General features: G+C 42.1%; 1 protein-coding gene across 1 annotated transcript in view; it reads left to right on the top strand.

Moving 5' to 3' along the window:
• Positions 1–355: 355 nt before the first annotated feature.
• lama2 (laminin, alpha 2) overlaps positions 356–22166 on the top strand; it is a 140323-nt gene continuing 118512 nt past the window's right edge. Inside the window, exon 1 of the mRNA XM_061092002.1 lies at positions 356–425. Within this exon, the coding sequence (XP_060947985.1) occupies positions 356–425 (70 nt within the window). The remainder of the gene's footprint in view (positions 426–22166) is intronic.

Genomic DNA, 22166 nt, shown 5'->3' with positions numbered 1-22166 from the left:
CTACCTACCTACCTACCTACCTACCTACCTACCTACCTATCTATCTATCTATCTATCTATCTATCTATCTATCTATCTATCTATCTATCTATCTATCTATCTATCTATCTATCTATCTATCTATCTATCTATCTATCTATCTATCTATCTATCTATCTATCTATCTATCTATGACTATGTGACTCTGAGGAGAGGAGAGGAAGAGGAAGAGGAGGAGGAAGAAGAAAAGGAGGAGGAGGAGGAGGAGAGTTACTGAACTCAGAGTCAAACTTTCCTGCGGCACAAACTCACCAGGCTGAGGGACAGCGTGCGCGCTGCGGACACTAAACTTCGTGAAAGTTCGGACTGCGCAGAGATGACGCGACACGTGTTCGCGCTGGTGGCCGGGTTGCTATGGCTACAGCGGAGCGGCGCGCAGCAGAGAGGTGAGTCGACTGATCGATCTGTTCGACCACATCTGATCGATATACGTGCCCACTCAGGATGAGCCAGGGACCCGTCTAACTGCTGGAGGGAGAGTTCAACCTGTGGTGATCCCCATCAAAACTTTATTTATTTTCTAGCACAGTCACAAAGTTGGTTGAAAAACTGCTTCATCTACTGAGTGAAAAACGACTTTATCTACATGTGAGAGAGAGAAACCCACAAAACTAAACTGTAGCTGCAGTGACAGATGAAGAAAAGCCAGATGTTTAATTCACAGGGTTTGGCTTGTTTGGTTTTATGTTCTTTAAAACATTTAGAGAAATATCGTGAACTCATTTCAGTTGTATTGGAATAGGACCAAATCATAACCCACATGATCTGAAGGCACCTGTGGTTTCATCGCTTTAGTTAAATCATCATCAGAAGGATGTAAAAAATAATAACTACTTAATGCCCGAATGATAACAAACCTTGAGTGAGAGTGAGATAAAACCTCAACACAGAAAGCTGCTGCTTGAGTGACAGTTGGACTCACATGAAGAAGAGACAAATGTTTACTTTGGGAGGTTGTGGCCTGTTTGATTTGTTGTTGGTGACGTTTCTGTTATTTTAAGATATTGAGAATCATTGTGAAAGTCAAACTTTCGTATTGGCTGTTATTTTTAGACTCGTAAATCAAATGAAGAGGTTGAACGTCACATAGCTGAACTTAACTCAGCCTCAACGCATATGTGGATGTCTCAGATGCAACTCGGTTGTCGTTACTGCTCAGCCAAAATCATTTGTCTTTATTCCGTGTGTACTCTCATTGTGTTCCTCCACAGGGAGTCCTGCTTCGCACCCTGTCACAGTTTGTTGCCGGCTGTGTGCAGCTGTACAGACCAGATGTCTCTGTCCCGTAGTTAAACATCATCTGATCACTTAGAAGATTCACTTTGTAAAAGAAGATACAAAAATGTCCCTTAACACGAAAAGCTTTTGAATCTCGTTGTCTCTCCAAGTCGACATCTTCGTCGTCTACGTGTACGGCTCCTCTTCTTCATCCTGAGATACTTGTTTTCTTCCAGTTTTGTGTTTGCTTAGTGTTGTCATTAATACCTGGGGATGGCTGGAATATTTACAGAAAATCACATAAAGCCCCTCTGGAAGATTTCAGGATATTAGTCGGGAGATGAGCGTAAGAGTGGAAGCAGCTTTGATGTGAAATTATGATTTTCTTAATTCTCACCTTTGGGTTCCTGCCATGCATTGAGGTTTTAAGTTATGAGATCTCCAGCTGTGTCCCTGTCTCTGTGGATAATCCACAGACCTCAGTGTCAACGGTTTCATGTGGATCCGTTTTTTAAAAAAATATGAAAACTGCTCATTATGCTCTGCAGATTATCCAGAGCAACAGGGGGCTGCATCGTTTTGGGAAACAAGCATTGATGTTGAAATCCTTCCCAATATTCTTTTCAATGCTTCGAGAATTGTTGTTCTCAGAATCTCAGATTGATTGATATCTCAAAACCCAAACAATTAAACACCATGTCACTGCACGTGCCGGGGACACCACAAGGGTCACATGAGAAAATCCAGTTTTTCATTTTGAGTATTCAAGGTGAATCAACTCTTTTAAAGATCTAACGGAATCACGAAGCACAGCAGCTGCTCTTTAACTTGGTTATTGTTTGTTATTTGTGAGGCTGTGAAAGATTAATTATGTGCAGTGTGTGTGTCTGTGGTCGGGGCCACGACACAGTCAACAATGAAAAATGAGCAACAAAGCCCTCAGCAGAGATGGGGATTGAGAGACGGAAGAAAAATCAATATAGAATAAAAAATAATAAATAACAGAGCAGAATATAAAAAAATGATATTCATGTGAAATACAGATTTTTCCCATTCAGCCACATGATAATGTAGAATTGGGAATTTCCGGATAAAAAAACTTCCCCCAGTGTGAAGAAAGTGCGTGAACATACGAGTGTGTTGAGTGTGTTTGCATGTGTGTATGTGTGTGTCTGTGTGTGTGAGTGTGTGTGTGTGTCGAGCAATGATTTGGCGACTGTTGTTTGGAAAATGAGAAAAATCTAGTGCTTGTCATGCATTTTTCTATTTATCCTCTTCAAAACATCTCCAGCTACTGTTTAACCCAGGAGGGCTTCGGACCCCCCACCGTGGGGAGGATGGGAGTGGCGGGGGGGGTCTGCCATCAGGATGCATGTGTTTCTGCAAGCTGAGAGGGAGCGAGAGCGAGCGAGAGAGAGAGAGAGAGTGAGAGCGGAAAAGTGAAAGTGAGTAGAGGAGGGCGGGAGAGGCCATCTGTGTGAGGAGCCTCATTACCAGGCGTGTCAACCAGGCATGCTCTCTATCAGCGACTGAGCTCAGAGAGACATCAGGAGATAATCAGAAAGAGAACAGGAGGAGGAGGAGGAGGAGGAGGAGGAGGAGGAGGAGGAGGGCTGAAATAGAGAGGAGAGAGGAAGGAGGTTCAGAGCAAGAGTTCTCCTGCATTGGAGGAAACGGCAGCAATAGAGAGAGGGTGGGTTAACAGGTAGAGACGGGACGTTCAGAGGACGTGAGGGAGACAAGGGAGACGAGGGGGGTGGAGATGAAGCAGCACGATGAGAAAACACACACAAGCAATAACAAGCGGAATAGACATTTCTTCTTCTCGATTCTGATTCGCATACATGGAGTTTGTGTATCGGCCGATACCGAGGAACGCTAGATGGACAGATGGATGCATTTATTGATCCCAGATAGGGAAATGATTGTGTTACAGCAGCAAGTCAAGGGCATTGCACAAAGAACAAGAGACTCAATACCGGAGATCACAAAATACGTGTCAAGTGTGCAAAATTGCAGTAGTTGTTTGCAAAGGTAAAGGTTGGAACATGACTAGTGCATTCAACAAATTACTTGTTTGATGTGACTTCTGGAAGTCACGTTAATAAAAGATAATAAACTGTAAAGAAAAGTGTGGCTGTCTCTGTAGGATAAAGTAAAAGTTGCTTGAAAAGTTGATTTGTTGAGTCGTGTAGTCGTGTGAATGTCGCCGGCCTGATTTGAATGAACGGATTTCGTGCAGTAAACTCACCAGAGACAATAATGTGGAATGAATTCAGACGTAAACCAACAGAGAAATCAACATTTTATTTAGCGAATCGTCCTAAATGTCACTGATCTACACAAACCTCACTTCGCAGCTTTTAAAAACCCAAACGTATCCGATCTGATTGATTTCCCTGTTGATGCTTATTGGGCCGTGGCATCCATCGAAGGTGAGGCTCGATCCTGCAGAAGAGTTTCTTCTTGGAAGGATCCTCGGCGAAAAAATATAAAATAACAGTCAATTTGTCGCGGGTCTCTTCAGAGCAACTACATTTGTGTTTATACGTTTATGGTAATGTGGATTTAACCAAGCCGGGCTAAATGCAGCGTGATGGGCTCTCACCAGAGGTTCCGCTGTGAATGCCATCAGAGAAATCAACATTTTTATGAGGTGAATTCATCCCGATGTCATAATGTCTCTAAAATATGTTGATCTCGCTCTGCTATGTTAATGTGAGCGCAGCCGAGCTTAGCTGAATGGATTTGATGGAATACACCAGAGGGAAAGCTCCCAGGCTTTTCTTCCTCAGACCCACATTCAGTGAATATAATCAGCGTGTCCTAGAAAATAAGGAAGCGAGGATGGATGGACGGTGACAAGGGAGGAGACGACCTCACGACAATAGGAAAGGATGTAGTGGAGTTTTGTTTAGTTGCCGTTGTAATAACAGCTTCTATAGTTAAATTGCATCGTTTGTTAAAACATGAAGATGAAAGCAGATTGTGGGAGATGAGCATCGCGGTTAAGACGAAGGTTCAGAGTAATTACAGACAAAGACATTTCATCTAGATTTGTATTCATATCAAACACTTTTGTGTTGTTGATTTTTAAATGTATTTGTCTATTCTGCTGTTTAAAGCGTTTAGACACTTGTAGCTATGGATGTAACAACCAATGACTGTGATAATTGATTGTTAATTAACCTTATTCAGGTTAAGGTATAATCAGAAAATGCTGTTTACATGGAAGTGTCTTATTCAGAGTATTGTTTATATCAGAATATTGTGTGTCCATGTCTAGTGTAAATTGAATTTGTTGCTGTATTTCAGTTCTGTTTGCAACCTGATCTGTTGCTAAGGTGCTGGTGAAGGTTGGTCCTGTGATGTAAGGTCTTCGTCCTGTTTCCGACCGTCATGAGCTGATTCTGTCCACATGTCAAAAAGTCCTTGAGCCAGACGGTGAAGTCCAAATGTTGTTATCTGGGGAATGGGTCACTTTGGAATAGAGGTGTTTTGATCTGATTATATGAGTTAACATTTAATCCTCATCTTTTGTCATTAATTTGGCCTCTGAACAGGAAGGAGAGTTTGTCTTGTTTCTTTAATTTGGAGCTTGACATTCAACCTGGCACTTGAAACGAGGTGTGTGTGCTTGTGTCTGCTTGTGTTGTGTCGATGTAATTTCATTAAGTCACATTTGATGAAATGAAATTGGGCTCAACTGTGTTTCTCTGTTTGTATGTTTGTGTATTTGCTGTCAGTTAAGGTTGAAGGTAGCCAAGATTTACTCAAGGACAATGTGCCAACAACACAGATCACATGTCCTCCAACAGGTGTGTGTGTGTGTGTGTGTGTGTGTGTGTGTGTGTGTGTGTGTGTGTGTGTGTGTGTGTGTGTGTGTGTTGTTTACTTTAGCAGAATCCCTTGGGAGCTAAAATTAGCCAGGTGCTAAGTTGGACCGGGGCTGCATCCTTCCTGTCATCGACAGAGGCAGAGGAGGCTGAACAGGGAACGTGTGTGAGAGGGAGGTGGGACTCTGACATCTTGAATCTTAGTGGGTTAGGTGGTTTTACTTGACTCTCAAACAAGTTCATGGAACTAAGACTGCAAACATAACTATTTTAGCATCAACATAAATTATCTTTTCTGCATTGTTTATTCTGTAAAATAAAGGTTTTCATATCGGCAAGAGAAAACACAGACACCCATAATTCTGTGTTCTGCTATATATCGGCTGATTTGTATGGACCAAGTGATAAATCAGTCGGGCTCTATACTTAGGAACCATTTTGCATAAACGTCTTGTTGGTTGGATAGTTGAGTGAAAAGTGGATGGACATTATTCTGGTTTTATGTTTTTTCCATTTAAAAAACACCCACTGGCACTCGCTGCATTTTCCTTACTACTTTTGACTGGAACCAGATAATAGACTTGACCCGGCTGACATTTGTTTATGGTAATGACACTAATGTATTTGAGAACAATGCTGATGTTCAGAAGTGCTACTTTCTTCTGATTGTAGAGAACGATGCATGGACGTGCAGTACATAAACATGTACTAATGCTCAATGGGGTAGAGTGTGTACTCTAAATATTTGGTTCAGTTCATTTTGCATATTTCATTATTTGCAAATATTATTGTTTGTATATCTTTGTTAGCTTGTTTCCAGTAGGATGTTAATATTCGACTTGTGCTTTTCCCAGTGGGGCCGTGCTACCTCTTACAAAGCCCATCTTCCCCTGTACAGAATCCAGGTCTGCGTACGGGTGTGTGGACCCATGAGTGTGAGTGTTTCCTCGCTGTTTTGTTGTCAGAACAGCATTGATAATACTGAGGAGAAAATCAATAGTTAATTCTACCAGGGACACAAAAGCCGCTCTGCCCGGCTCCATTCTACTGTGGGCTTAGACACAGAAAGAAGCAGGGCAGGAGTTGATAAATTGGTAATTGTGTGTGTGAGGGTTCATACGGGTCGTGTGTGAGCGTTTGCACCGGCTGCTGCACCCAGACTATTTACTGCTCCTCAAAAATAAGCAGGAGCATGATATGGATTTGTAAGAATGAACATTTTATAATAAGTTGCACGACCTTTTTTTTTATATAAGGGTACATTCAGCTTTGAGATAATGTGTGTTTGAAAAATGGACTGCACGGAAAATACTGTGGAACTGGAAGGGAGCTCAGAGAGGACACGCCGCCCTCAAGGTTAACAACCTATCTCACTATGTTAAAGAAAGTACCACAGAAAAGAAACCACCGATTTATTCACATCCACTCCAGAATGTAACAGGTTCCAGGTCAAACCCTTTCCCTTCACAGCACTTCACGGAAATCGGTTGAGTAGTTTTGGTGCGAGCCCGCTGGCAGACGGAGAAACAAGCGCTGATGAAAACCTGGCGGAGATCTGGGACGTCTGTGATCTTGTGAATTTCAATCCAATAATGAAAATGACCCGTCTTCTCTTTGAAGCACTGGCCCAGTGGAGGTAGGCTTTTGTAATAGTTTAGATTTATTTCTAAAAGTTAGTACTGCTGTCCAGTCGGACCTTTTGGAATTGTCAGAATCCAAAAAATATCTGTCAAAGGGATCACGCAATCAAATATATATTTTCTTTTTTTCATGCAAATTGGCTGTTTTCAAGTCAAATGCCAAAGTAACTGATTATGTTCATTCTCAATTTATATCCTCGTCTATAAATTATCCCTGAATAGCCTGAGGTGACGTTTTCTGATCAAACCAACTAAATATTCTGTTTACTAACAACACAAAAATAAATGAAAATTAGCAAATCCTCATTGTAGAGACTGGAGTTACCAAGTTTGACATTTAAGCTTGAAAGATAAATGATTTAAATTGATAAATCAATTTGCCAAATGTTCTCCAATTAGTTTTGACGACTGATGAATCGATTTATTGACGAATCGTCTGAGCTCATCACACTGAGCTGAAATCTTCACCTCCGTCAGTATTCATATTTTTATGAGGCCTTTCTTGCAGATGCTGAACTTTTGATTCGTCCCTTCAGGCCAATCAGGCAGCGTTCCTTTCAAATATCTGAGTCTACAATCGATCAATAGGTCCGTACGTATGTTCCCTGTGGGATTTGACCCTGTGACCTTGTGGCCAAAACACTGCACGGCCGACGCTCAGATGTACAGCTGCTAAAACAGAGGCTACTGACCCGTACACACACACACACACACACACGCACGCACACGCACAACACACGCACGTCTGCAGCTGCAAAGACTTTGCAGCGACCTCCGTTTCTTCTTCTTCTTCTTCTTTCTTTTTCTCTGTCGTCCTCTCATCTCTCTCTTGCTTTCTCTTGCTCTCTGATCTCTCTGGGTGCTTATATTTTCCCAAGGAGCTTCCTGTGGTAACACATGGTGTCAATAATGAGGCGCCCCCCCCACACCCCTGCACCCACACACACACTCACAGACACACACTCGGAGACACACACTCACAGCAGTTTCCCCTCCTCTGCTACTCATAATCCTTCATCCCCTTTCGCCCACTTTTTTCTGTCCTGTCCCCCCGTCTCTGTTCTTTCTTTCTTTCCCTCTCTCCACTCGTTCCTTGGCCTCCTCATCGTCGTCCTCTTCCTCCTTTTCTCTCCTGGTTTACTCCTCTCTTGTCCTCAGTGTATTCGGCTATTTTTTTGGTGTGTTTTGTATTTTTCTCCCTGACTTTCTTGTTTCTTTACCTCAGCTTTACCTCCCCTCTCTCTCTCACAGACATCCTTTAGTATAAAAGTCGCTGAGGAGACATCCTACAATACTTGAAATTACAACTTTTTAATTACTTCGAAAACAAAACATGAATTACTCGTCTGACATCTGCATTGTGTATGAAATCTGCACCAAAACATTCCTTAAAACCGTCTCATACTTGCATTGACCTCCCGGCATTTTCCTGAAATTTCCCGGCTCATGTCTGCATGTGAGAATGCAAATGTCCGAGTCAGTTGCTCCGGACAATTTCTGGATCTTACGATTCCAACGAACTCCTGCTGTGTTTTTCCGTAAGTGAAAGACAAACTCTGGAAAATGTCTGGACCTTTTCTTTCTGTGCATTTTCCCAATGTCTGAAAACAGCTTTCAGGAAATTATAGTACTTTGGCTGATGATGGACTATTTGCACGTCTCTGCTCATCAAATCCATTATTTTCCTTTGCTGTCTCTAGTATTTGATAACCTCCCTCTCCTGTCAGGCCTTGTTGTACATTTTCTCCCCCCCAATCGTCTCCCACTCTTGCTCTCCTTCTTCTTCTCTGCGTCTCTTTCATCGTGTGTAGGAGCACTCTGACAACCTCTGCAGCCATCGCCGAGCTCCGCGTCTGGCCTCTGTTTGTTTGTCTTGCTTCTCCTTCACCGGCGGGTTCCTGGAGGTCTTATTGTTTTGTTCCAGCTCAAATCACTTCAGTTCAAAAACCTCTGTTTATCCGCAGCGAAACACACTGAGAGCGAGGCTGACTTCTACAGGAGATATCTGTCTGACACAGGCAGTTCAAAGACAGGCGCCCTCCAGCTCTATCTGGGAGTTTTGAGTTTGTTGGGTCTGGTTTGTGTTTTCTCTTTTTTTCTGAGTTAAACTTTAGGAAGTATTTCTCAGTGTGTTGATTTTGGTCTGGGGCTATTTTTCTTCAGTGAGCTTCAACAGTGTGATGCACCTACAGGTTTTGGTTTAATCAGAGATCATTGGGTTTGAGATAAAGTGAAGTGAGGTTCAAGTGGATTGAAACAGTAGATAACACAGTAAGATGTCGGTGGCGTGGACACGACTTGTAGTGGAGTCGGACTCGAGGCATGAATTTGATTTGTGCTCAGACTATTTGACAAGATCCAACAAGACATGCAAATACGGTATGACTCAGTTTTGACGCTGATGACTCGTGACTAGAGATGAATACTGAGATTTGACTTCCCTGTGTTTCTGACCAGAAAATAAACCAAGCAAAAAAAAACATACGTTAACCTGGGAGTTTTCAGAGATGTAAAGATGTCAGTATTACTTTTGATATGTACTTTGGATTCTTTCGAAATTATAATGACGATCACGCAGGGGGGTGATAAGCTGACTGGACCTCGCCCACCCTCACACTCCCAATGTCAAGTTAACAAGGGTTTCCAAAACAATGCATGGATGTTAATTTTCATTGGACTCTGCTTTATGTCTGTGATGATTCATCCAGGTCATGGTTATCAAAGCAGCTTTTATTCTGGACCCTTGTTGTAGATGGTTGACGACCAGGTTTAACCAAGATTAGAATCAGAAAGCACATGAATACAGTTACACTGAGATCTTTGTTAGTACCACCTCCCTTTGCTTTTTTCTCTTGTCTTAATAATTAATGTAGAACACGAACATCATCAATCAATGTTACTGTAGCAGACCAACTGTCAGATTTCAGTGAATAGACACTAAACAACATCAGAGCGGATGATGAGAGAACTTCGAATCTTAGAGCCTGAAGGAAAAAAACTAGAGACTCAATCAGAAAATTAAACTTGTATGAGTGTTGTACAGCTTCCACTGTACAACCTAAAACTTAGTTTTAATAATTTAAAAAAACACTAATCACGTTTTTCAAGCAACTGGAATTCACCAGCTGTTTTCAGCTCAACACACATGTTCTGCGCATGTTGATATGATTCACTTTTATTCTGTTTACAGACAGATTCTTTCTCTGTTGTGGTTTCATGATGGAGTCAATACTCCTGAAGCATTTTTCTTTTTAAATCCAGTCATCTTCAAAGTTGTTTAACTCATTTTTAAAACAAGACAGAAAACTAACAAGAAAAAAAAATCTGGTTTTACCTTTATTTCAGTTTTTAGTGTTAATACCTAATAAGTGGTGAAGAATGTGTCAAAAGCATCTTAATATTTTATCTGAATACATATTTACGTGCGGTATTTTCTTCCCAGACAAACTTAAGAGACAACAAACCTAGTGTAAACTTCTACATCAAATAACTTTGGTTGGGCGAGTCTGCTGTGGGCTCCTGTGGCCAGAGCGTCTGAGCCGAGGCTTCTAGTGAGGCGGGGGTTTCTTTAAAGTTCTTCACAGATTGATACCGTCTGGTTTCAGTGGCTGCTAGAAATTATCAATTACCTCACCCACGACAGCCTTGTTCAACACATGGTCACAACGTGGTTTTTCTGAGACTTTGTGAGTGTGTGTGTGTGTGTGTGTGTGTATCCGTAGGAGCACAGAAAGACATTGTTGGAGGATAACCTGACGTGCCAGATGGTTTGTTACACAGAACCATCTGGGAAGGCTTCATTGGAAACCGTTTTAAAAAAAAGGGCAGGCGCTTGCAATAAATGCTTGACAGGTGATTGGATGAACCATCTGTCCATCAGTGTCGATCACGGTTGTTGAAACCAGTCGAGAGAAGAAGGAAAACATCTTCTCCATCGAGAACCGGGCGTCTTTGCTCCTTCTGTCGGTGAAGAAATACTCATTATCTGCGCTAACCTGGTTCTGAGCTGCATCTCGCTTTCAAGACATCCCTATAGCTGATTGTAGCTCCTCCCACATAGGACGCTGATTGGTCCGAACCACTGGGGTGTGTACGCCAGCCAATAGGCAAGATGAATTCTCACGATTCCAGAGGAATCCAGCCGCTTCTCACGATTAGTTGAAAGTTGCTTTCAAATGTTTGTTGTTGCATCTGTTCTGTCTTTGCGTGCGTCCAGCTCTGGTGATTTTGTGTCATGACCTTCTACATTAAAGCAGCTTCTAACCTCTCACACTTCTGAACTTTGACCTGACGGGGTCACGGTCCTCGACCTCATGTCGTCAGGACCTCGTCCTGCTGTGTGGTCCAAGCTGTAGTGACTTAGATCGTCCCAGAGCCGTATCCAGAGAGAGGGTTTGTACCGTTTGGACACTATCAACAAATCTGTTGAATGTACAGACGGTTGACGACCGTTAACGATTAACAACACTTCCCCACTTCCTCAGGGAGTGAAAAATATTAAGCTTAAAATAATCTGTCAAGTAGTAGAAGCATTATGTATTTATAATTTAACGTGTGTTATTGTATTGCTTGAATGGAGTTTCTATTAAATTACAACGCCGGCAAAACTTGTCTTGACTTGACTGCTGACTTGAGGGTCTATGAGGGTCTTCAAGGTGCCTTAGTTTATAAGATATAAATAAAAAGTTGATCTATCTAGAAGACGTTCGGGCAGCAAATTTTGAGAAGTGATCTTTCACGTACAAAAAGCACCAGAATGTTAGAGGTCCCTTCTTACATGACCTAAACCTGGTCACCAGAACCGGCTTAACCCACTGGATGAATGATCGAGGGGAAATCTCAAGACTCCTGAACCCAGCAATTGTCGTTTCTGGCTTTACTGACAGATCTGTATGCAGTGCACACACAGTCTTTGCAGCACAGCTCTTAGATAGAAGCACATACACACACACACACGTGCACACACACACACGTATACACACACACACACACACACAGAAGCAAACAGAAAGGCCATTATTTTGGGGCTGAATGTTTGTGTGATTGAGCTGATAAAGCATCAGAGAAATAAGAGTCTATTAGACTGGCCAGGTTAGCTATGGATTTAACATTCACACACACCTCAGCATCTCCGTGTATGTGTGTGTGTGTGTGTGTGTGTGTGTGTGTGTTTGTGTGTGTGTGTGTGTGTGGCACACAGGCAGAGGCAGAACCAGAGTGAAGGAGAGAAAAGAGCTTTGTGTTGTGTACATACATTTTTTCTTTTCCATTATTCCAGTTGTTTTTCTCATCAATATTGTGTGTGTGTGTGTCTGTGTGTGTCTGTACAGAGAGGGGGACATATTCCGTATGTAATTTCACATTTCCATTATATTTTTTGTATTTCCATTATTGTGGTCCAAGGCAAACTCACAGAGAGGCTAATGCAGAGCAAATGTTCACATCTGACACAAGATGAAATATGTGAAAAATAATGTGCATGTGTGTGTGTGTGTGTGTGTGTGTGCCTTTGCGCTGCTGCCGTAATGCACAAATTACACGTGGGAATTTGGGGTGCTGGTCTGTGATTGGACAAGGTTGATACAGAGGGAAATATTCTCGTGTTGTTTCCTGTTCAGGGGGAAAAAAGAGTTTGGCAGACATGAGGCGGCTTCGCTGTAACACTCTCATGGTTGTGGTCTTACGTTGAGGCCAAGTATCGAGGCCAAAACCAACAATGAAATGCCAAAATGGAGATAAGCGCATTTTTATGATGCTAGGACACATGATTGTTATCATTTTGTTGCTGAGTGTCCCACAGGGTGCCAGTGTTTCCTGAATTTGCACTGGCTACATGTCTCTGTTATATCTGATTGGTTAGTTAAATTATAGGTACAACCCTTAAAGTGAATCTTCAACGTCAAATCTCAAGCTTTTACTCTACTCAAGAACCCTTGAGCAAGACCCTAGGATGGGCTGTGTCTGACTTCACTTAAGGGTACTTGGTATTACTTCTAAACAAAAGACTAGAATCTGTAAAGCAATAACCCGCATATTTGGGCAGAATACATTTTTTAGACTCCTGAGGAAACATTTGTCCATCAAACCTTATGTATTCCAGATCTTAATATCTGTGAGACTCTGGCTCTGCTTCTTCTTCTGACCCTGTTTGGCCCCTCAGAGGAAAGCCAACCTAAGCATTCAGCTGAGCCCGAGGCTTGTTCTGACAGTGGGTGGGAGGTGGGTGGTCCGTCAGCACATTTATTCCTCGAGGAGCCCACTGCTCTGTTCTAGAAACTCAACCAGCTCATTGTCCTCTGCTTGTTTGGACCCTGGCAACAAAGGCTTCTGTTAGTTTTACTTGTGAGGGTCTTGCTCTGCTTGGATTGTTTTTTTCACTTTTGTTTACAAGCCAAATGTGATTTAGCCTCCACTTGCCAGAGTCGCATCCCTGTCCGGGTCCAGGTTCAGATTGGATTTGCAAACAAAGTCATAAAAACATTTTGCTCAACTTTGGGTCCTGCATATGCATTTCACTCCGTGTGTTTCTGCAGATCCCTCCAGGAGTTATGCCGGTAGTTATTTTAGTGGCTTACAGTGTTTTAATATCATATTAAAACACCATAACTCTACTGCGTAAATGCCAAACTGTTAATGGCATAGTTTCAAGCAAAGCCTTGCCAAAGTACATAGAATGACTTTAGCAGCCCAACATAGTTAAAGTCGTTCCATCATAGTTAGTTCTGTCATACTCCCGCCATGATGGTAGTGAAAACATCCATAAATTCTTACCATCCTAGGTAGGCAAACACAATCTAACCCCTCCTGGTAAGGAGTAAACTACCTTTGCCATTTGGTGGTTTCTTTTATGTCTTTTGTGTAGAGTAACTGATAGCTTAGCTACGTAGCTTATGTATGTTTAGGACAAGCTTAACACAGTTTCACATTTCCTTCTATGTGAGTTTTAGAACTTGAGCCCTAATATGAAGTGACACCAAATGACACAGTTTAAACATTTAACTTGGACGTGATGTGACTTAATGGTTAAAACAGGTATAACATCCCTGCTTGTGGAACTCCCCCCCCCCCCCCCCCAGCCGGCATTAAACACAGTGTTTGTTTTCTCCATCACTGTGAAATCCCATTCAAGAAACTTTCAAAAGTTAGTGGAACCACGGTGGAGCTAATTTCCAGGTGGCCTACATAAAGTTATTGGCAGGCTGCTGCGTAACCATCAGCGGAATAAAACAAGCCCTCATTCTAGACAAATGCATCATGGGAAATGTAGAAAGATACTAAATGAAATGCAAGGGGGGGGGGGGTCTATTAGGGAAAAGGGAATTAAAAAATGATTACAACCCTTTATCTCAGTTAAATGCAGGGGATGCTTGACCAGCAACGATTGAAAACATCTAATAGTAGAAGCAGCGGCTGTGATCAATGTTTGAGGTTCATGCACATTTTCAGATCGGCTGCTTGTTCATGAATATGTCTCTGAATTGCAATTTTTTTAATGTATTTTTGCATTTAACCTAAGCATACCACTGTCATTATAATTTCAGCAACATGCAAATAACAAATATGATGTAAATGTCCGTAACATTCAGGCGAGGAGGCAGAAGATGATGTTTAACTTCAGAAATGCAGAAAACTGGTTTTGTTAAGAACACATTCACATTGGGACTGATCGCCAAAATCTCCTTTGGTACTCTGTTCATCGGAAACTTGGTTCAAGCTTGACATTTACTTTATGCAGGAATTTCCTATCATGAAACGTCAATTCTAATGACGTTGCTATCATTTTACATACAGATTCAGAGCAAAGCACCTTTTTTTATCATGGACCTTTTCCTTAGTTTATCTCTGCTAGTGTGTGTGACTGTGTGTGACTGTGTGTGTGTGTGTGTGTGTGTGTGTGTGTGTGTGTGTGTGTGTGTGTGTGTGTGTGTGTGTGTGTGTGTGTGTGTGTGTGTGTGTTTGCTGAGGCAGCAGGTCTGTGTACAAGTGGGCAGCCCACAGCACTAGCTGTTGATGCATGGAGGAATCAGAGCTCCAATAATGAGCGGAATCAGCCTTTAACATGGTAATGTGTCATTTAGGGGCCTATCCATTTAGCTAATGACTTGCTTCCTTTTGAAACCTATTAGCAGTAATGGTAAATAGCAGCTCCCCCTTTCAACTCACATCTGATTTGTTTCCCTCCTCCTCTGTTAGTCTTACTCTCCACTCTCCACCTTTTCTCTTCAAGTGCTTCCCTACCCTCCTCCTTTTCATTACTCTCTCCTCTAATCCCATCACTCCTCCTCCACTTACATCTCCTCTTTTCCCTTTAAGGCCGTAAATAACAAGTATCTTCATGATCAGTTTATCTGCAGATTAATTCCTAAATCAGTCATTTCATTTGTTTGGGTGTAACATATGAGAAAATAATGAAATGTTACCGTTAACCACAGATTTACCACAACTGATGATGCCATCAAATATCTTGGTTTATCCAAGTAATGACTAGAACCCAGAAACTTTGCAGATATTAGAGAGGAAACCATTTCCAGTACTGATATATCTGAAAAAAGAAATGTAATTTAGCCTTGATATTTTACAGTTAAACCATAAACCTTATGATTAATAACTATAGATAAAAAGAAAACACAAATGCAAACGTCTACATCACTTCCCTATACCCACATCCTCCTCTCCTCTTCCTCTCCCCTTCTTCTCCTCTTCCTCTCCTGCCCATGGGGGCTCATTCATAACATGTACCCATTACCCACCAAGCTATTAGGTTTGCTAACAGTGAGATCCATTGGGTGAAAATCAATGTCTATCCAGGGAGCAGTTTGTCTGTAGTGCCACTGTAATGAATGCTATATACTCACCCACGGCTCTCCCTCTCCCTCCCACTGTCACACAGGGTGCAGACGGAGCCGTTGAGCATTGGGTGTAATGGATAATTTTGTCAACCTTACATCTAAACTTCAGTAACAACAAACCCACAGCAACATCAAGGAGCATTGTTGTAGTACTGTTCTTACAATTTTCCCCTCATCGCTCTCACAGTCGACTCATCAGTTCAAAAACAAATCGTGTAGTCTGTGAGCTGATACAAAAAATATTCAAGCTCCGGTATCGTTCTGTGTAAAATGCTGAATACTGATCATAACTCACTGTGGACTCGCAGGCTGCGTCTATAAAGCTCTCCACACTCTGTAATGGATTCTGTATCGTCAAACACACATTTCAGCTACGGCCAATCTAACCTGAACGTTCTCCGTGCCAGAGCAGTTAGCCGTAGCCTGGGGAAGGGGGGGGGGGCAGCTAATAGCAGATGTGCAGCCATCAGTGCTGGTCAAAAAAAAGTCGAGTCAGCAACCTGTAGTCCAGCCCCATCAAAATCCATCGGCATCATTTAATGCTGTGTGCGAGAACCACTTACACTCCAGTGAGTTCATTCCATTTCCCCTCATTTGATCCTGAGATTTATGCACTTAAACACCCGGCTGTTCAGTAACGTGGGTAAAATGTAGGAAAGAGCTGAAATGTGCTCCATGTACCTTAAAGAAAAGATGAGATTTAGTGTGAAGGAAGAAGTTTGTAGGTATTTCTGTACAAACTAATGGCACTAAGGAGAGTGAGTACCATCCACCCAAGCCCAACAGTTTAGATTCAATCAAGCTGCATTTAACAGATATCAGTCCCCTAAAAACGCTCTATTTCTTCTATCTTTAAATCTTTGCATTATTCAGATGGAAAACGGTGAAAGTGTCGCGCCCAAGTGACTTTTTAGTGAGTTGTTTCTTGGATCCTTGCACCAAGTTTCGTGGACATTTGTTCAGTAGTTTTTTTGTGTTACCCTGCTGACACACAATCAATGAACAGGGCTGCAGACATCACCTCCTTTGTAAAGAAACTCGTCCTGTAGCTTCCTCGCCGATTTCCTTCTCTGCTTCTGTTGCTTCTCTTAACAAGATGTTTTCACAGTGGTTCTAAATCTGTGTTACCTCTTTCACTGTAGACATTTTGACTTGTCTACTTACTCCAGTATTGCAAACATTACAGGTAGAGATCTTTAATTCAACCTGTGCTTTGCCTGCTCGGACATAAACCAGAAATATTAAATGCTCCATCTGCAACTGAAGCCACCTCCGACCTGTGACCTCTGACCTTTGACCTTGCTGAGAGATCCATATGGTGTCATGTTGTTAGAAGACATTTCTGTGACAGAGACATTGTGTACATCAGCGCACAGGTGATCAGTCAATCAATTAAAGCGTGTTTGCTTTGTGGCACCTTTTGCACTTGTGTTATTACGATATATATATATATACAACTGTCAAGCTGATAATAAGACAGTATGAATGTAAACAGTCAAACAATTAGAGACACATTCACACTGGAATAAAGTAGATATAATAATAACAATACCAATAAAATGGTTAAGATATTAAAACAACAACAGCGAATATGCAGTTTCACCTCCGTGAAGTTTGTATTTGCAGACCAGAAACTCTTTTCTCTTTAAATTAACACAATTCTCATCCTCACATAATCTTGTTAAGAGATGTCTCAGAATACTAATTCATATGCTATTTGAAACATGTTTCTGAATATCTGGAAATTTTGCAGGTACAGGTTAAATCAAATACCCGACCTGTGTCACAAATTAAGAATTCTCTCAGCACCTTCTCTGTCTGTGGATAACGTGCAAACCGTGCACGTGAACCCGGTCTATACATCTGTTTTGTATTTCTGTCGCTGTGTAATGAGGTTTTCCACTTTCAGCCTTCAGATTTCTGTCAACAGACTGTAAAACTGTTGGAACTAATCTGAGACCTGAGCCGAACAGCCAGCTCCGTCTCTTTCTAACGAACCGAGAGACGAATGGCAGCAGCTCCAGCTTCCATCCGTCTCTCTGACGACTCACTTTTCATATCCTCCTGACTACTGTGAACGAGTTGTTCCCCACAGACGACAACTGAGATTAATTGTGTGTGTTTGGCGAGTATTACTCATGATTACTCGCTGTTCTTTTTGTACATAGTTTGTTGATTGGTCCCCGAGGATCCGCCCACTCCGGTCTTTAGCCAGTTGCTCGCTGATTCCAGTCTCTCCCAGTGACGGCCATAAGTCAAGTGAAAGGATAATGGAGGGCAGGAGTAAAAAAAAAAGGCCACAAGACCAGGGATGATATGATGGAGAAAATGAGAAGAGAATAGGACGAGTAGAAGAATAAGAGAGGTGCGCCCGGCGGAGATGAACGATATTAACGCCGCAGCCCGTGTGTTCGCCTGCAATCTCTGTGGTAACCGTTTCTTCCTGGAAATTCATGCATGTCCATCTGGATTTTCAATTACCCACAATCCCCTGTGACCCCACTGGCTGCGTCTGGAGAATGATTTGATTTCCTGGCAAATACAGAACACACTGGAGATAGGCCGAGCTGCACACCCCCAACGTACATGAACATAACCGTATGTTCGATACGTGGTCACAGTCAGAATCTGCAGCTTGACTCTGTCTGCTGTTCATATAATCGTCTCAAAACCAAAATGCCAATAATCAGCTGACAACCCATCACAGATATCGCAGTTATGAAGCCTTTGAATATGAATATGATGTCGGATAACTTTTCTATATAGAAAAGAAAGAATAAAGTTAAAGAAGGCTGCAGTCATTTAGAAATGGTGACAATACATCTCAAAGAGAAAAGATGGATCGTACCAATTCAAAATACCATGATATAATGGTAAAAAAAATATTGTTGTTAATGTTGCAGATGTTCCACATACACTGGGAAACTGTCTCGTGTTATTTTTAAACATAGCTGAACCAAAAGCCCGAACAGTCACTGATCCACGACTCTGTCTCCAGGGAGCATTTTTTTGAATTTAAGCAAAAACAATCAGCGATGGAAGATTTTCTATCCCATCCTATATTTATTTATGTTGTTGGCTTGTGAGAAGAAAGTCGTGTCTGTAGCTATGAGAGAAGATTAGATGCTCCACCAGTGATAAATCTCTGTGGGGGGCCAGAGGTCAAGCTGCTCTCTCCTGTAAATCTACTCACTGGCATGTTTTCATTACCAACACCAACGTCTCCCCCATATACCCTCCGATGTGTGTGTTTTATATGTGTGTGTGTGTGTGTGTGATTATATGGGGGTGTTGACTGTAGCAGAGTACAAACCAAGGCCAGCACAGATGAGTTCCTACTTAAATCATACACACACACATGCACACACACGCACAAGTCTGTCTCTGAGGTGCTTGTGGATGATTTAACAAAGTTCTCATCACTGCCTCATCAGGTGATGACTGACTGTGTGTGTGTCTGTGTGTGTGTGTGTGTGTGTGCGTGTGTGTGTGTGACCACTGCAGTACAGATTTACTGCTGGCGGGTCTGAGCTCAGCTATATCACTTCAACCACTTATCCAGGAGTTATAGCGCATAAACATTCTCTCTGTCTCGAACCCGTCTCTTTTATTTCTTTAAATCTCGAAAGTCTTTTAATGCATTGTGGACAACGTCGCGTTTTCTGGATCCCTGATTGTTTTTCCCGTGGGGTCACGCAGGTCTGCAGGAGATGTTATCGAACTCAGTGCATTTAATATACGTTATATCTACTACCGTATTCACTAGGTTATGATGTTCGGATCCATTAGCACCTAGAAAAGTTAGCTATACCTCTGAAATCTGTAATTTTAGGGTTTGGTGATGTTTTCTTATAGGAAACGAAGGTGCTTTTTTCAGACGGTCAACTTTCAAATTCAGGGTTTGATTGTGAAATACTTGGAAAGACTAGAACAAATGTAAAGACAATATCATGTTGCCAAAGCCGCCTAATGCTCCTGCAGCTTAAGAGCGTATATGTTATGCTACATCCTGTTCTGCGATGTGTGTTGAGAGAATCAGTGGGCCCCCCGGGAGACTGTGGTTTAGACCCCCCCCCCCAGTGATGACTGCAGCCTCCAGCAAACATGGTCAGTTCATTGACATGTGTGTGTGTGTGTGTGTGTGTGTGTGTGTGTGTGTGTGTGTGTGTATGAGTGTTTCTAAGTAGGGGATTAACTGTCTATAACTTTGTGGCTTTCCTGTTTAGTCTGACTTTATGACCGTCTGGAAGAGGCCAGCATTTGCAAAAGGTCCTTTTTTTACAGACACACAAACACAGAATGACGACCAGACACAAACACAGACACACACTTTAGCCCACTTCTGTCCTTCTTCTTCTCTGGGACAAGTGTGTGGCCTTTTGCAAAAAGGAAACATTTGTCTCCCGGGTGTTGAGATCTGGTGTAGTTGCAGAAACATGTCGAGCATGTGGGTGTAATTTTTTTTTAAAGAAAATATGCAGCAACAGAAAATACGACACGTGCACACTAATCGGTGGCATGTAACTTCTTACCTTGACGGCTCTAATTATAACAATTACAAAATCAAATCAGGGTTGGTGTTGGCGTTAACATAAGCGTGTTAACGTAATTGCGAACAATCAGGCGTCTTCATGGTGTCATTGTTTTAACAATTAAAAAAGCAGTATGAGGGGAAATAGAAGGAAAGGGAGATTTAATTGAAAGTCAGACAGGAAGTGGGACGGGGCGATGTCATGACCCGTCTGATCCGTGCATCTCTTTCCTTCTCTTTCATAGGCACTTTATTGTCTTTATCCTTCCTCTGTATAAGAAGTCATTCATTGCTCTCCTTTAAGGCAGGCTGTCTCCTCTCTTCTTCTCTGTGGCGAGCTCACAAACACACACACACACTCCCGGGCCAGGAAGTCCTGGTGAGAGCAGGATGTTGACTTAGTATTCGTTTCAGCTCTCCCCTGAAACCCCTGGAGGTCGACAGAGGAGCGGCCGACAGATGTAGAGCCAGAGATACGGGCGGCAAAACAAAAGCATGGATTAATGTACATTTTCTCTCTAACTCTTATCGCACCAGACCAAGTAATAAAATGAAAACTCTACAGTACAACAAATACAAAAAGCAGTGATGTGGAGGGATGATTTAAATGTTCATGTACTGTTATAAAGTTTAAAGAAAATTCCTCATCGTTGCCTTTTAACATTTACTCCTGTAATTTCTAAACCAACTCTTTGTCTAACCTCAAAAAACTTTGTCCATTGTTGAAGTTCCTCCCTGCGTATTATGATCCTTTTGTCTGCCGTATTGGCTACGCTGCCCCCTTGTGATTTCCGGTGGTACTGCTCATTGTCGCCTATAAGAAGACATGCACATTGCAATTCGCTGGAAGCTCAATTGCAATGACCCAAATCATTTCAAATCATACTTAATGATTAAAACTCCCTTTAAACTCTTCTACAACATATTACCAAAGTTCAACCAGAGACGGAGAATGACAGAAAAAAAACGAATAAAAGTAGCTAATCTATAGAACGTACTTTTTTATTTGCCATTTATTCGAAAAGTCAGTCAATTACCCAACGTGTCAGTTAAACTACATCACCATAGAAACGGCATGCAGCAACCACAGAAGGCTTACAGCTTTGTGTGTGTGTGTGTGTGTGTGTGCGTCTGTGTGCGTGCATGCAAGTCGACAGCTGTATGTGTGTTTTAGTGCGACCGATCACATGCTATATTAACTATATATATATATAAACGCTCTATTTAAACTTTAATATATGACATTTACAAAGTGATGCTCGCCTCCGTTTGTTACCCAAGACATTTATTCAGTTCAAGAAATGGCAATTTTTCAACTTCAATAAGTGGAAAAATGTTGTTCAACTTCTGATAATACGCTTTCTGGAGGGGCTCTATGTGAAAACACAAATATCAGAGTCAGTTGCTCCCGACATATTCCAGAACTTTTGCTGCCAGCCCCCCCCCCAACCCCCCTGATAGCTCCGCCCCTCGCCTGAATATTCCAGACCATTTCCTGTTTCTGACTTGGACAATCTCCTGTTGTCGTGAACGCGTCTGACTTCAAATATCTCAGGTTTCAAAAGCCACATTGAAGAAAAATTGTGAAAATGTCAACCTGGGAAGACAATGAGGTTCCAGAGTTTTCCAGAGATTCGGCTGCTGCCTTCTTCATTTGTGAAATGAAATGTCGAGAAAATATCTGGACCCACTTTTCAGACATGCACGTGTCAACATGCACACAGACAGACACACTGTATCGTAGAAATCTGTTTAATAATACAAAGGCATGGGTTCCACATTGTTCCCCGTCTGTGTGTGCGTGTGCGAGTGTGTATCCACCGGATTATCGCTGTCTCATCCCTCATTCCCCTCCTGCCCCTGACCCTTTTAAACAACACTCTATCTTTCTCTGGGAATCCCTCCATCCATTTCTCGCTCTCCATCAATCTTTCTATCTTTTTCTCCGTCCATATCTCCCCCTGACCCCCCCCAACTATTCGGGATGGAGCGGGTAGATAGAGAGAGGTACAGAGAGAGATGATCCTGTCGTTTTCAACCTTCTTGTTATTCC

The sequence above is a fragment of the Limanda limanda genome, chromosome 18 (assembly GCF_963576545.1).
Source record: "Limanda limanda chromosome 18, fLimLim1.1, whole genome shotgun sequence".
Lineage (NCBI taxonomy): Eukaryota > Metazoa > Chordata > Actinopteri > Pleuronectiformes > Pleuronectidae > Limanda > Limanda limanda.
This window is presented reverse-complemented; position numbering and strand designations above follow the sequence as displayed.